Source organism: Oppia nitens, unplaced genomic scaffold (assembly GCF_028296485.1).
Source record: "Oppia nitens isolate AA-2021 unplaced genomic scaffold, nextdenovo-longstitch-racon4-pilon3 scaffold5_pilon_pilon_pilon, whole genome shotgun sequence".
NCBI classification, from domain to species: domain Eukaryota; kingdom Metazoa; phylum Arthropoda; class Arachnida; order Sarcoptiformes; family Oppiidae; genus Oppia; species Oppia nitens.
The window spans coordinates 1,187,501-1,202,271 of NW_026533243.1; the positions used below are offsets into that span (position 1 = coordinate 1,187,501).

At 25.4% G+C, this 14,771-nt stretch overlaps 3 protein-coding genes across 3 annotated transcripts in view; all 3 read left to right on the top strand.

Annotated features, from left to right (window-relative positions):
* Window positions 1-1,503, top strand: part of LOC128961366 (solute carrier family 35 member F2-like) — a gene marked incomplete at its 5' end in the record, with an annotated part of 10,171 nt that extends 8,668 nt beyond the window's left edge. Inside the window, 2 exons of the mRNA XM_054307598.1 lie at window positions 36-192; window positions 838-1,503. Coding sequence (XP_054163573.1) covers window positions 36-192; window positions 838-1,480 — 800 coding nt within the window. The remainder of the gene's footprint in view (window positions 1-35; window positions 193-837) is intronic.
* A 3,649-nt stretch (window positions 1,504-5,152) lies between these two features.
* Window positions 5,153-11,677, top strand: LOC128961126 (nose resistant to fluoxetine protein 6-like). The gene is made up of 15 exons (XM_054307331.1): window positions 5,153-5,434; window positions 5,857-6,045; window positions 6,180-6,527; window positions 6,598-6,691; window positions 6,765-7,027; window positions 7,525-7,618; window positions 7,719-7,811; window positions 8,035-8,096; window positions 8,578-8,687; window positions 8,783-8,862; window positions 9,613-9,738; window positions 9,893-10,016; window positions 10,666-10,852; window positions 11,041-11,183; window positions 11,414-11,677. The coding sequence occupies exons 1-15, from the start codon at window positions 5,176-5,178 to the stop codon at window positions 11,675-11,677; spliced, it is 2,436 nt and encodes an 811-aa protein (XP_054163306.1). The 5' UTR covers window positions 5,153-5,175.
* Window positions 11,678-12,374: 697 nt separating this feature from the next.
* Window positions 12,375-14,375, top strand: LOC128961127 (monocarboxylate transporter 7-like). Its single transcript, XM_054307332.1, has 5 exons — window positions 12,375-12,618; window positions 12,693-12,836; window positions 12,931-13,011; window positions 13,070-13,730; window positions 13,820-14,375. The coding sequence occupies exons 1-5, from the start codon at window positions 12,375-12,377 to the stop codon at window positions 14,373-14,375; spliced, it is 1,686 nt and encodes a 561-aa protein (XP_054163307.1).
* Window positions 14,376-14,771: the final 396 nt, after the last annotated feature.

Here is a 14,771-nt window from a genome sequence, read left to right on the forward strand (position 1 = left end):
AACATCAACAACCACTACTACTACTACTACATCAGCGAAGAACCGTTTTCTGGGAGATATGTTGTGTCTATTGGGTGCCGCACTCTATGGTATAAGCAATGTGTTTGAAGAGTATTGTGTCAAATGCTATAGTATTGTAGAGTTTCTCGGAATGATTGGACTATTCGGAGCTATACTTAATGGCATTCAATTGTATGTATAATTAAATTATAAATTGCTTTCCGTTTTCCTATTGCTTTCAATTTTTCCTCCCTTTCCTCTCGATTCTCAGTTTGATAGTCTCTTTTTTTCGTATCTCTATCTAAATGCTTAGTTAATATYGTAAATGAGATTTTCAGTGAATAAAATACTCATTTAATAGATATAATTTTTTTCAATATAAACTTTATTAATGTACACATTTTCTTAGCTAAAGTTTCTTTATACAGTATTATATATGTTAGAAAATATTACACTCAAAAAAACTATATGTTATACTCTACTAAATTTAATATTTTCTCTAAAAATAATTTATCATAAAAAATGGGAATTAATAAATTACATAATATTATTTTGCACACAATTTACTTATGTTTGCTAGTTTTTTTCAGTCAACTATTTTTGACAACATTAATAGCTATACTGTACATAACGTACTGTATACTAAAGGCTTATATTATATATATATTTAATTTCATTATATTTATTAAGTTTTTTATTTTCTGTTTCTTATACTATTCTATACTATACTATATTTATATATATTAAAGTTATATAACATTATATAACATAGTATTAAGTAAAATAATAATAATAATAATAATATCCATCTGTATTTGTTGTGTGTGTACTATTCAGATATGTATTAGAAAGACATGAATTGGTGAATGCAATCAATTTTGAGAAATGGCAGGAAATATCTTTGGTAATCGGCTTTTCAATGTCTCAGCTATTAGTTTATATAACAATGCCATTAGCCATACAACTGAGCGACTCGTCGGCCGTTAATATATCGATACTGTCGTCTGATTTCTATACAYTGATTGTCGGCTTATATTTATTTCGTTACAAATTTCATTGGCTTTATTTTATATCGGGTGCGACAGTTATCGTAGGTTATCTGGTCTACCATATGGAGCCCCAGCAGCAGCAGCAGTCGTCGCATTCAACAAATGATGATAATACCGATCCTCAACAGCACCATCACCAGCAACAGCAACTACATGATAGTCAATCATTTACTGGCAATGATATTGCCTGTAAAGAGTTTACCACTATTGACAACGACATGATCAACGACACCAATTTGGATATATTGATCACTACCAGTGACGGTATTGGTGACGACATCTCCGGCGGTGGTGTTTACATGAGAGCCAGTCCAGCGTATAATGTGATGCTTAACAATGTTCAACAACATCATCAACAACAACATCAACAACAACAACAACGATATCATATTATGAGTGTCAGTGATTTACAAACGATAGTCCATACTTGACATCCATGAGCTCAACATTACTGTAGACAACATTCAGTGTGTTTTCTTTTTTATCGATACTACCAGTGCTCAAGTGTTGGTGTATTTTCTATATATAATAAGAATCACTGATTTATTTTTTTCAGTACTATTTTAAATCGATATTTTTCTCCATACTTTTTGCTGACTTTTTTTCCTTACGATTTCAATCTCTTAACTCAAGCTATTAATGAATGAACTGAATGAATGGATGAAAAAGACTTTTGAAGTTTTGTGATTAAAAGAAATAATACGACAAACAAAACAAATATATATATATATATATATATTGACGTCAAATGCATTCAATTTTTTGGACATAAAATACATAAAAAACATTGAAATCTATAGTTTATATACAGTATATAATATATATATACTGCTTATATACCAATAAGTCATTATGTGTTACCTAACGATAAACTATGTTTGAATGGCACATATTTATTAATATAATTTATGTTATACAATATATTTTATCTCATTTTTCTTTAATTATAAGCCATTGTTTTATATATATATATATATATATATATATATATATATATATAAACTTATATCTAATATTTAATGTGAATAACGAAACACATAAATTGTTAAGTATTGTATAATATACTATAGTATATATATATATTATACAGTATTTGTTATAAAATTTTTTTATATTGTATGATATTTATTTAATACCCTTGTAAAATATTTGAAAAAAWATTATATAAATATTGTTAAACGAGGCATAAATTATTATTTAATAAAATATGTTTTTTGAAATGTAAATATTTGTCTATTTAATTATGATGTTTGTTGTTTATATTAGTACTGTATTTTTGTTGGTTTTACTATTTGTTTAATATTTTAATATAAATATATTTATAAAATTTATGTAATATATTATTTGTTTTTTGAGTTATAAGTTATAGCGTGTAGTATATGTATAATATTATATTTTTGATTGAAATATAAATAGTTTTTTATAGAAAATAGTTTTAGAATACCAAAAATATTTTTCAATAATAAATATTAAAAAGTTTTCCTCAAAATAAATTTTTATATATTTACGATATTTATTTAAATATACAGAATATATAAATAAATAAATTTATTTTTTTCTGAGTAAAATATCAAATTTTAAATCTAATTAACAAAATAGGATAAAAGCATTACTATTACACTAAAGCACTACTAAAGCCCATAGAAATGAATGAATGGCTGAATAAATTAAAATGATGTCAAATATATTTTGCTTGACTTGACATTTATATTGTCAACAAAAAAAATAGTTTATTTAACTTTACAAATAAATATTGCTGTATTTTTTCAATTTTTAGATTATATTTATTATATATTATTATAGCGTTTAATTTAAATCTTGCAATATAATGTTATTAAATATTATTTTTTTAAAATCCATTTAAATCAAAATATAATGAATACTAAAAAATTATTTATTGTTTTTAAAAATAAGTAAAACAATCTTGACAGTTATCATAAAATTAAAATTTACAGTACATTTACATTTTAAATGTTAAAGTATTATTTTATATTTATTTAAACTAGTTATTTTAATATTATTGTTTAATTGTTTACATTTCAAATCAATAAATGTGGTATTATTTAATTATTATTTTTATTATTATTATTACAATATTAAGAGATATTTATTAAGTACTCGTTATATATTAAAAAAAACATAAATTATTTGTTTTGTTTAATAATTAAATCTAATTGCAATTAATTGATAAAAAATTATTATTATTATTAAACAAAAGTTTTAATCACTTAAAATCTCTAATTGACATTTTTTTAGTTAAACACTTAATGAAAATATTTAAATACTATACACTCAAGGCTATAGTATTTAAATATTTTCATTAATTAATTTTCTAAAAGAAATAAAAATTTATATATTGTATAAAACAATTTACCTAACCTTAAATTTTTATATACTTAATATTGAATTTTTTAATTTTAATAATATTATGATTATTATTTTAAAGCACAAGTTTTTTTTGATAAAGTAAATAAAATTACATTTAGACGAATTGTTTTATTATTAGTATTTTTTTATTGTTATTATTTTAACAGCTAAACATCTACTGGAAAATTGTTAATAAATCTTCAAAACTATTTTTATTTTAACAGTTAAAACAAACAACAACAGCAAAAATATTTTATTTTTATGTGTTGTGTGTTTTATGTGTAAATTATTGAGCTTTTTATTAGGCGATAATAATCCTAAACGATAAACATCTAACACGTTGAACATCAATAGTAGTTTTAGGATAAAAATAACAAATGTAGTGTTAAATTTATATATATATAAATCAATTAATTTAATAATAAGGCGTTGTTCACATATTACGTTCGCACTTGAGGGGAGGGGGGGGTCGGCCAAAGCGAACTTTTGCGAACGAGGGGGAGGGGGGGTAAAGTCTATAAGAACGTTCGCATTTAAATAATGAATGAATTTAAGGGATTAATTTTGAGTAAACTTAATCCTTTGATAAACGGTTTAATAACTAATTTTGAATAAATATATGACTTTTGAATAATATTTATTTATTTTATTATTTGATTATTTTAAAAGTGAAAATAATTTTATAAAATATTTATTTAAATGGTGGGGGGGGGTTAAGGACATGCGAACGTAATTTTTAAATATCATTACATGTGAACAATTGCGAACATAGGGGGGGAGGGGGTCTAGATTTTTTAAAAACTGCGAACGTAATATGTGAACAACGCCTAATAATAATAACATATTTGAAAAACTTGTTTTATTTATTATTTGTGTGTTTAGCTAATAAAATCAATTCACTTAACTAAATGTATTGTTTGTATAGATTAAATTGGTTTAATGAAAATATTATTATTTTCTACTAAAAAAAATATTCTTTAAAATTTTCTTTTTTCATATATGTTTTTAGTTTTATTTCTGCATTATTTCTTAAATGTGCTAGCTAAATTTTTATAGAAACAAAACCATAACAATTATTATAAAATATATATTGATAATCAATTTTCATACATTGTAATCAACATTTAACAATAACTGGAAAAAATTATTCAATAAATTATTACTAAATTATTGTAAGCACAGACACACAAACATTAATTGCTTACAAATATGTTTTTCTTTTATCATTAAACTGTTGTACACCGTGTTTGAGACCATCATAACCTCCGGCAAATTATTTGACAATCATTTATTAGTATATTTATTATAATCATTACTATTGTCAAAACCTATTGTTATTATTATTATTATTATTTTGATGATTGAAAGCCCAGTGTTTTTCACTCACCATTAGTAGGGATGTGTGTGTGTGTGTGTGTGTGTGTGTGTGTGTGTGTGTGTGTGTGTGTTTGATTGTGTGTTAAAGATATAACATATTTGATTTAATACATTTATGATATATATTAAAGAGAGATACTTTTTGATATTATCTTTAGTAGTATACTATAGTGTAGTCAAGTATTCATTGGCACAGCATTTAAATGATATAACTTTTCTCGATCATCGATAACCAGTGCTTATATACAGTATATATATATAATATCATACTAGTATATACTGTATCATACTTTATATACGGTATTTCAACAAAAAAAAAGTATATCATATAAGTGTCTTTGCGATGACAATCGTGTGAAATATAAGCCAACAAATTAATAGGATGTCTTCACCGATAAAATCATATGAATTATGTTTTTATATGATTGTAGCGATACTTTTATCGCATTCATTACTGTTTGACAACTATTCTGTCAAATGCCAGGAGACGAGCACTACTACTACTGCTGTCGATGATTATGAAGACAACAACGACAGCGACAATGACAGCGACAACAACACAACTCATGAATCCAGTGATAGATTTGTTGATTTGATTACCGATGAAGTGATTGATTTCGTCGCACAGAAACCGCCAAATGGTATGCAAATAATTTCCTAATGAAATACTTGTATATTATTTTATTGTAATAATTTAGATTTATTTATGCGTTTAAAAAAATACAAAACTATTTAATTATTAAATAATTATTATTTGATAAGTTGAGCATTATTATAATATAATTAATTAATTAATTAAATTATTACAGTATTTATTAACAGTCTAGAAAATAAAATTTTTATTAATCTAATAATTAATTTAGTAATTGTAAAGTAAAAATCAATACAATACTTTTAATTATTTTTATTATATTTATAATAGCCAAATAGGATTAAACTGTAATCTCGAAAAATTATATTTTTAATAATTAATTAAAACACTGACGTCTATAATACTAAAAAAAAATAGTTTAAAGCCCTTATTTATTATTATTAAAATATTACTAATACTGAAACATCACAGAAACCGATGACAATGTCCTACTTGTATGGCATCAACTGATCAATGATTTATCTGACCGTCTCTGGGATAAGATATTGCCATTTGTGGCCAAATCGCAGCACCAAATCACCAATATATCACAAGACTGTACGGGCAGTCTATTTAAAACCATACTGAGCTTCAAAAAACAGGAACTCTGGGCTGTCAAGTGTAAGCAATAGCTTATATAATATATTTTATATTATTGTATATATTAATATTTTGTTGACATTATTTTCATCTAATCGATCACTGAAAACGAAATATTGATTTCATTTTTTTTTTGATTATACAATACTATTTAGTTATGGACTCAATGGGCAAACTTCCGTCCGGTTTTCTCGAGGGCACAGTTACCTCATTTGGTAACGTCGATGAATGTCTTGATATTGATGTTCCCGACGATGGATACGACGAAGCATTTCACGGAAAGTATTGTTGGCTATACCTTAGGCCAGAATTGCCCCGAAAACCCGATATTGTCCGACATAATCAACAAATATTCAATTTGAGTGGCACTCCAGCCGAAGGAACGGTGTTTGAACACATCTCGGAGGTGTTCAGCGGTATCTATAGTGTCGGTGCCATACGACAGGGTATATGCATACCGTCTAACTGTCGACGCGATGATATTACGCCGTTTTTAGTCCAATGTATGAACAAATTAATTAGTTTTTATATTATTTTTTTTAATAAATTGTTTTTTTATTGTTTGACATAAAGTTACCAAACCATACAAACTGCGCCCTCAGCTCAGTATTAAGTGTATGTCTAAACACGAACTAACTGAGCTCAATACACATCAAATTGTATCCATGTATGGTATTATTGAATTTTGACGATAATAGCAATAAGATTAGTCCAAACAAATTATATATATATATATATAGATCTCTATTGACTGTAATGACATTTTTGCTAATTATCGGATCGTTGTCTTACATCTGTCTGAACGATGGTAAACGAAAGTTATATACAAAGTTAGTCCAGTGTTGGTCAGTACAGCAAAACTACAAGCAGTTGACGGCAAGTCCTAGTAAGTCGTCACGACATATGTCGGCCATTCATGGGATCAGAGTATTAACAATCGTGTGGACGACAATCAATCATAACTATACTTTTGGTGGCTTTTATAAGATTCAATGGATTTATAGTAAGTATTCACATATTATTATTAATATTATTTATAATTTATGTAATATAAATATATATAATATCTAATATAATATATATATATATTGACTATTTATTAAATATAACCTTGGATTAAGTATAAAAAATATTGATTTTTATTAATTCAATTGATGATTTGATTTTTGCATTTTATCAATCATTTTACCAAACTCTTACAATAAACCAATTTACTAATGGAAAAAACATTTAATTAGTAATAAATTTTCCTTAAATTTTCCTTATATTGTAAATAACGTGATATAAAACAATTATCATATTAAACAATGATTGTAATAAATAATAATAAGTAACATAAGTTTATTGACTATTAATTTTGTATTTACTTAAAAAAATATTAATAATCAATGCTATTTTTATAATTAGCAAGCAAATATAATTGCTAATTTTTTAAAAATTATTATTATTACTATCAATAAAAAATATAATTTAACATATATTTAATTATCCGATAATCAGATAGCTTAATACAGGTGCGCAAAATACCGGAGTCCCTGTTGTTTCAATTAGTTTTCAATGCCTGGGCACTGGTCGAAACATTTTTCTTTATTAGGTAATAATAATAATAACAATTTTATTTTTATATATTCAACTCAATTATATATTTAATTTATACAATATTTGCTTATCATGCTTATCATATTTAATTTTAGTGGCTTATTGGCCATCTATATTATGCTACCGATGCTCGAAAAACGTCGGGGAAAAGTTAACATTATAGTACTTGTGTTACATCGGCTAATACGGTATGAATAAGTAATGTAATTTATATACAATTTATATATATATATATATATATAGTATGAAAAATACATTACATTATATCTATTATTCAATATTATTATTATAATAATAATAATAGTGGAAAATTGGTGATTATTATTTAATCTTCTTATTCAATATATACTGTATATAAGATATATATATATATTTATCTAATATAATTTATATTTATATATTTATATTTAGAGTTATACCATCAATATGTGGTATTATGGCAATCAATTTTCTATGGCCTATAGTCACTACCGGTAACTGTCATATCTCTTACAATTTTATATATCAAATATATATATATGTGTGTGTGTGTGTGTGTGTCTCTATGTCATATTAATACTAACACTTACCAGATATACTATATATTTATTAATAATATAAAACATTATTAATATTGATTATAACGTATACTGTATATAAATATATACATATAGATATCATTGAATGAATGTCTCATATGTAACATTAGTAAAGCAATTATGTACAGTACAGTACACTAAACATATGATACATACAATACTACTTGAATCATATATACAAAATAAATATTGAGATTACTGTATAGTATTATACATTTACAGAATATGATATATATATATATCAGTATATAGTACTGTACTTCCGTTATATTATAACATTATATAAATATATATTACTAAGAAATAATGCTAATATGAGATTTATATTTCATGTATAATGCATTTATATATTTACTGTATTTCACTATAATATTAGGACCTATACTTATTGATGACTCTACCGATGTATATCTGAGCCAAAGTTGTCGCAACAATTGGTGGCACAATATATTGCTAATTAATAATTGGTTTGCACCGGACGATATTGTAGGCAATCTTTTATTATTATTATTATTTTTATTATTATTATTAAAATTTTTATATTTTATTTGACATTTTTTTCTTCTCTTAAATTTATTTAGTGTCTGATAAACACTTGGTATTTGAGTGCCGACTTTCAACTGTTTTTATGCGCGATACTAATTATATATGCATTTTACTGGTAATGTTACTTAATTTTTATACATATTTTGCATATTTTTTGTTTGCCTTTCACTGTATATGTAATACAGTAATGTTTTAAGGGTTTACACTGGAGTTGTTTTTAATACATTTTAATTATTTATTACTTAAGAATATCTAGAAATATTTTTTTTTAAAAGTAAAAATGCATTTTTTCATAAATTTTATGTATAGTATATAAGGTTTATATATATATATAAATTTACTTATAATTTATGCTATTTTGCAATAAAGTAGTAATGTAAATAACTATATGTAATTACAATTATTATGTAAAACACATCATATGTAGAAAATGATGAGAAAAACAAAATTATTAAATTTTTGTATTTCAATTTTTGCTATTATGTTAAACATTTTAAAGATTTTCGCTTATACAGTACAATGTTATCTAACTTAATGTAAAGCACTTTAAAATCATTATAATTATATAATCTGCATCCTATTTACAAAATGCTAAAATGGTTTTTTATAGTATAAAAATTATACAACATTTTTACATTTATTATCCATATTATGTATGATCATAATGCCGTATCATAATTTAAATATATATATATATATATGCTTTAGCTCAAAAACTTTATACTGTATATACAAATGTGTTGTTAGTATCATTATATAACTAATTTACTCTCATTTTTCATTTTTGATTTTTGCATATGTAAAGTATATTACATAATATATAATATCGCATATTCAACCACATATAATATCTTTATTATAATAGGAACGTTAGATTAGGACTTATATTAAATGGAGTGGTACTGGTCATCTCGATAATGGGATCGGCATTTACCACATATTACTATCATTTGTATCCAACCCTACTTAATGTGCACACCATAAATCTTGAGTACGAAAATATTATATGATTTTATTTTGTACAGTATATATAGTATATATATATATACTGTATATAAAAATTTACATATTAAACAATTTTTAAAAATTCATATTAATTTTAATTACAATATATATATATATTATAATTTTTTATACGAAAATAGTTATGTTGAGCACCATCTGAGATACGGCTATTTTTGGACATTTCATCATTTAGGTCCATATTGTTGTGGCATATTTATCGGCTATTTTTTGCTCAATACACCAAATAATCATCAATTACCAAAGGTTTCAGATTATATATCAATAATAATAATACTATACTTTATATCTAATATAATGACAATAATGACTGATTTTGGATATCAATAGTGTCTCTTTACATTTGATATAATATAGTATTTAAGTATTTATTTTTATTAATATTACACAATAACCATACTATTCATACAACTACAGCAACAACAGTGATGCTGTTTGACGATTATGTCTAGTGTCTAGTGAGTCAATCAATATTTACATAACATTATCGGTTATTATCATCAATATTGATAGCATTATATAATAATAAATATAATAAACATGTTTATACTGTACTGTATAATACAATAACACTTAAATACATGAACAAACAAACAAACCATAGACACACACACACATAAATTTAAATCTATGATAATTTATTTTATAAACTACTGATATTTATTCAAATATTATATACTAACTATAGTAAATTATATATAATATTTAAATTTTTTAAAGCCTTAAAGTTCACAGATATTATTACAAAAAAATTGCCTCCAAATTCATCAATTATATGACTTTTATGTTTTAAAAATATATTTTTACAGTCAACTACACCATACAGTAAACTTAAAATTTTTATTATTTTTCTTTTTTTCCTTTTATATATATATATATATTTATAATAAAACAGTCAAAAATGATAATCCCATGGATTGTTAGTCCATTCATCTGTCTATCCGTAATATTCTGTGCCTACTATTGGAATCAGGGCGTAGAGCCCAGTAGGCTGTCCTCGATATTGTATTCAAGTCTTTCGCGAACCATTTGGTGTATGGGATTGTCATGGATTACATATATTTGTTGTATAGGATCTGGAGGTCTGTATATATATATACCATATTGTTTATTTTAACTTTATTATTATTTATCACATAAAATTTGTCTATTTATTTATCCAAGCATATATAATAGCATACAATTAATTTTATTATTTTATACAAAATATTCTGTATATATAAATAACATTATACTGTATGTGTGTACTGTATATACTGTATATATTTAGGAATCGTCAATAAAATTCTTTCGCATCCATGGTTTATACCATTAAGTCGTCTAAGTTTTGGCGTCTATTTGTCTCATATGGTCGTCATATTCATCATATTTTTCACGAAAAAGTCAACAACAGATTGGACTCACTTTTATTTTGTGCGTATATTTTTATTATTGATAATAATAATAATAATAATAATATAGTCATCCAAATAAAAACTAGTTATCTATTATATTATATTATAGACATATATATCACTTTTACGGCCAATATAACAGTCAAAACTAATTTATAATATAAATAATATATTAATATTATTTGTTGTCATAAACATTACTACTTTATATATATTTAATTTATATTATATCTAATATTTAATATACAGATAACTACCGGAATGATTACAATCATATTAAGTCATATATTGGCGGCGATTCTTTACTTTTTATTTGAGGCCCCATTTGCTAACTTAGAGAAACTCATATTTTATGGACACCATAGCCATAAAAAAGATGCCGATGATAATGATCACCGAGTAGTTAACCAATTGGATATAAATATGTTCAACAATAAAAATCATAACAATAATTTTACTATTGGTTATAATCAAAGAAATTTAGTACCCGTTTTGAAGATAACTAAAATGTAAACAGAAATAACAAATATATATATATATATATAATTATGGAATATAACTTATAAAGTATAATTACCAGCAATTTTTTTTATTTAATTAAATTTTCCAAACAAATACATAAAATGTAATATAATTTTTATTTTTTATATCTATTAGATATTATTGTTATTACTATTAAATATTTTTGTATTAAAAATATTTTATTTACATACATTGTATTTTTACAGTACTAATGAATAAGTATTAAAATAAATTATTTAAGCATTGCATCAAATTTATCGTAATATTTAATTAAATAAAAAAAATACTATAATATGTACTAGAAAATTTTTATTGATTTTATAAATCGATAATAAATTATATTTATTTATTAAATCATTTAATTTTGCAAAATCATTGATATCTAGTATGTAATTGGATTTTTATATGCATCAGGATATACCTAAAATAAATTTATTATCTTTTATCAGTTAATTATAAGTGTCATCATTTAAAATGAATTGTATAAATGAATTGCAAGAAATAAATAAATATAATAAAAAAACAACTTTTATATTTTATTTTCTTATTAAATTTGTATAAAAATTATTAGTTTATATACTAATATAATACAGTTTAGTAATAATTAACAATAATGACAAAATCAGTACTACTGTAGTAGACATTCAAGATTTGTTTATTTTATTTTTTTTAAAAAATATTAATTTTAATGAATCAGTTAGACAGTGAACAACGGGGGTCATCATCAACAAAACCGTTGGTGACACATGTGACACCCGACCATGGTTGGGCGTGGGTCATATCGATAGCATGTGCTGTGATTAATGGCATAACATTTGGTTTGGTCCGTTCCTATGGTGTCCTATTTTTTCAACTCCGATCTACTTATCAATTGAGTCGGGAGTCGGCCATCTGGCCCTTCTGTCTGTGCACTTCATTCACTTATCTATCGGGTATTAATGAATTTTATTATAATTAGTTTTTTWWWAAAAAGAAAAATCAATAAAATCAATAACTCATTCAATAGGACCAGTGGCCGGTATATTACTGAATCGTTATACTATGAGAACCATTGTATTCATCGGTGGTTTTATAGCTGGAGTCGGTATTAGTTTGTGTTATTTTTCGACAACAATTTTAGAGATTACTTTATTAATTGGCATTGTTCAGGGTATGTCCTAAATTAATATATAGTATATAGTATAACATACCAGTTCTATTAAAAGTCAGTTATCAAACAAAAACCCTAAACTAAACTACAATAGGTTTCGGTATTGGTCTATCATTTATGCAGACACCAGTCATATTGGCCCAGTATTTTCAAAAATACAGAGCCACAGCTACTGGTATGAATTGATGATATATTAAATGGTAGCTAATAGACAATATGTATGTCTTAAACAGCCATTTCCTATGCCGGCGGAACTATTGGTTCATTTATATTCCCGCCGGTACTCGACTACTTACTCGATCAATACGGTCTCAACGGTGCCTTCCTATTGATTGGCGGTATTTTACTCAATTCATTACCGTTTGCCCTATTGTTACGGCCGCCCACACCCAACGAAACCAAAGTCAACAAACTGTGGAAAGGAGTACACAAACAACTGTCCACAGCATTAGGTGATCAGCAAAAAGGCAATAAATTGATATCAAATCAACAAGAGATGATTGCACTGAAAACGACACAAAAATCTCTAAATAAATCACTGCTTTCCCGATACACAACTGTCTGCCAAAAGACCATTCATACCACTGATGACATAAACGATGCGCCGATGAAAACAATCGCTGCGACATTGATTAACAACTGCGAGGATTTAGAAGAAGATATCTATACTATAAACCATTTGACAGCTATATTATCTGATCCACAGAATTGTGTTTGCGTTGAGAAAGATATATATTTTTATAACGAATGTATCGACACTCTGGTCACTGAAAAGGGTGTCCAAACCGATAACCAATTGACTGAATGGCAAAAATTTTGGCAAAATTTTGTAGCTGTCATCAGTAATCCATTGTATTTGATACTCACTATAACTCACGTAGCGTTTCAATGGTGGTAATTGAAACATCAGATCTCTTCATCAAATTAAATGATATTTTCTAATCTTATTTTTATTTTGTTTGTATTTTCTTTTGGCAAATCAGTTGGATGACACACCAGATGGTTATCATTGACTTTGCCATTGATCGGGAAATGTCTAGTTTTAAAGCTGTTGTCTTATTGAGTTCCTTCGCCATCGCCGACCTATTCGGACGACTGGCTTCTGGATTAATAGCTGATCGTCGTTTGGTACGCAAACGAAACATAGTGTCCGTCTGTATCCTATTGATCGGTGCACTCATATTCATGACACCGGTTGCCCACAACTTTGCGGTGTTGTTATCAATGACCACTTTTCTCGGGTTTGTATGCGGCAGTATTATCGTACTGTTCAGTGTACTGACTATGGAGTACGTAGGCCTCCAGCACTTGCCTATAGCTCTGGGCATATCATCACTTATAGTAGGCCTGACCACACTGACACGTCCACTGATTGTCGGTTATTTTCGGGACACATATAACTCGTACGATGGCCTGTTTCACTGTGTCGGCACTTTGGCTCTTTTGGCCGCACTTTTGTGGCTATCGGAACCTTTCGCCCGACTATGGGTTGACCGACAGTCCAAATATGGCACTGGATTTAAAATAAGCGTAATTTAAATATATTAATATATTGTATATATATTTTATAACAATACAGCAGCATATATATAACAATCATTAATTGTATAGTAATTTGTACTTTATTTATTTAAAAAGTATAGTCAATTTTGACAAATTGTCGTAGATCCTTTAGCATTGTATACAATTGTATACATTAATAAAATTAATAATTGTCATAATAAATTACTCTAAAATACAATTACTTATATAAATATTCAATGGTTTAAGTATTTGCGACAATTTGTCAAATTAACTATTATATTGTTTGAACTATTTTAAAGCCTATGAATTAATTAAGTATCAAATTTACTATAAATTTACAATTTATTTCTGTTTCTATTATTAACTAATTTATAATATTTATTTTATAAAATTTACTATCTATTAATTTTT

What these genes read in the sequence shown, in the direction of transcription:
- LOC128961126 (XM_054307331.1), top strand. Translation starts at nt 5,176, where the DNA reads ATGTCTTCACCGATAAAATCATATGAATTATGTTTTTATATGATTGTA. An exon ending in GTGTTACATCGGCTAATACG is followed by an intron (nt 7,812 to 8,034) that starts GTATGAATAAGT and finishes ATTTATATTTAG; the next exon opens with AGTTATACCATCAATATGTG. An exon ending in ATGGCCTATAGTCACTACCG is followed by an intron (nt 8,097 to 8,577) that starts GTAACTGTCATA and finishes CTATAATATTAG; the next exon opens with GACCTATACTTATTGATGAC.
- LOC128961127 (XM_054307332.1), top strand. Translation starts at nt 12,375, where the DNA reads ATGAATCAGTTAGACAGTGAACAACGGGGGTCATCATCAACAAAACCG. An exon ending in ATACAGAGCCACAGCTACTG is followed by an intron (nt 13,012 to 13,069) that starts GTATGAATTGAT and finishes TGTCTTAAACAG; the next exon opens with CCATTTCCTATGCCGGCGGA. An exon ending in CACGTAGCGTTTCAATGGTG is followed by an intron (nt 13,731 to 13,819) that starts GTAATTGAAACA and finishes TTGGCAAATCAG; the next exon opens with TTGGATGACACACCAGATGG.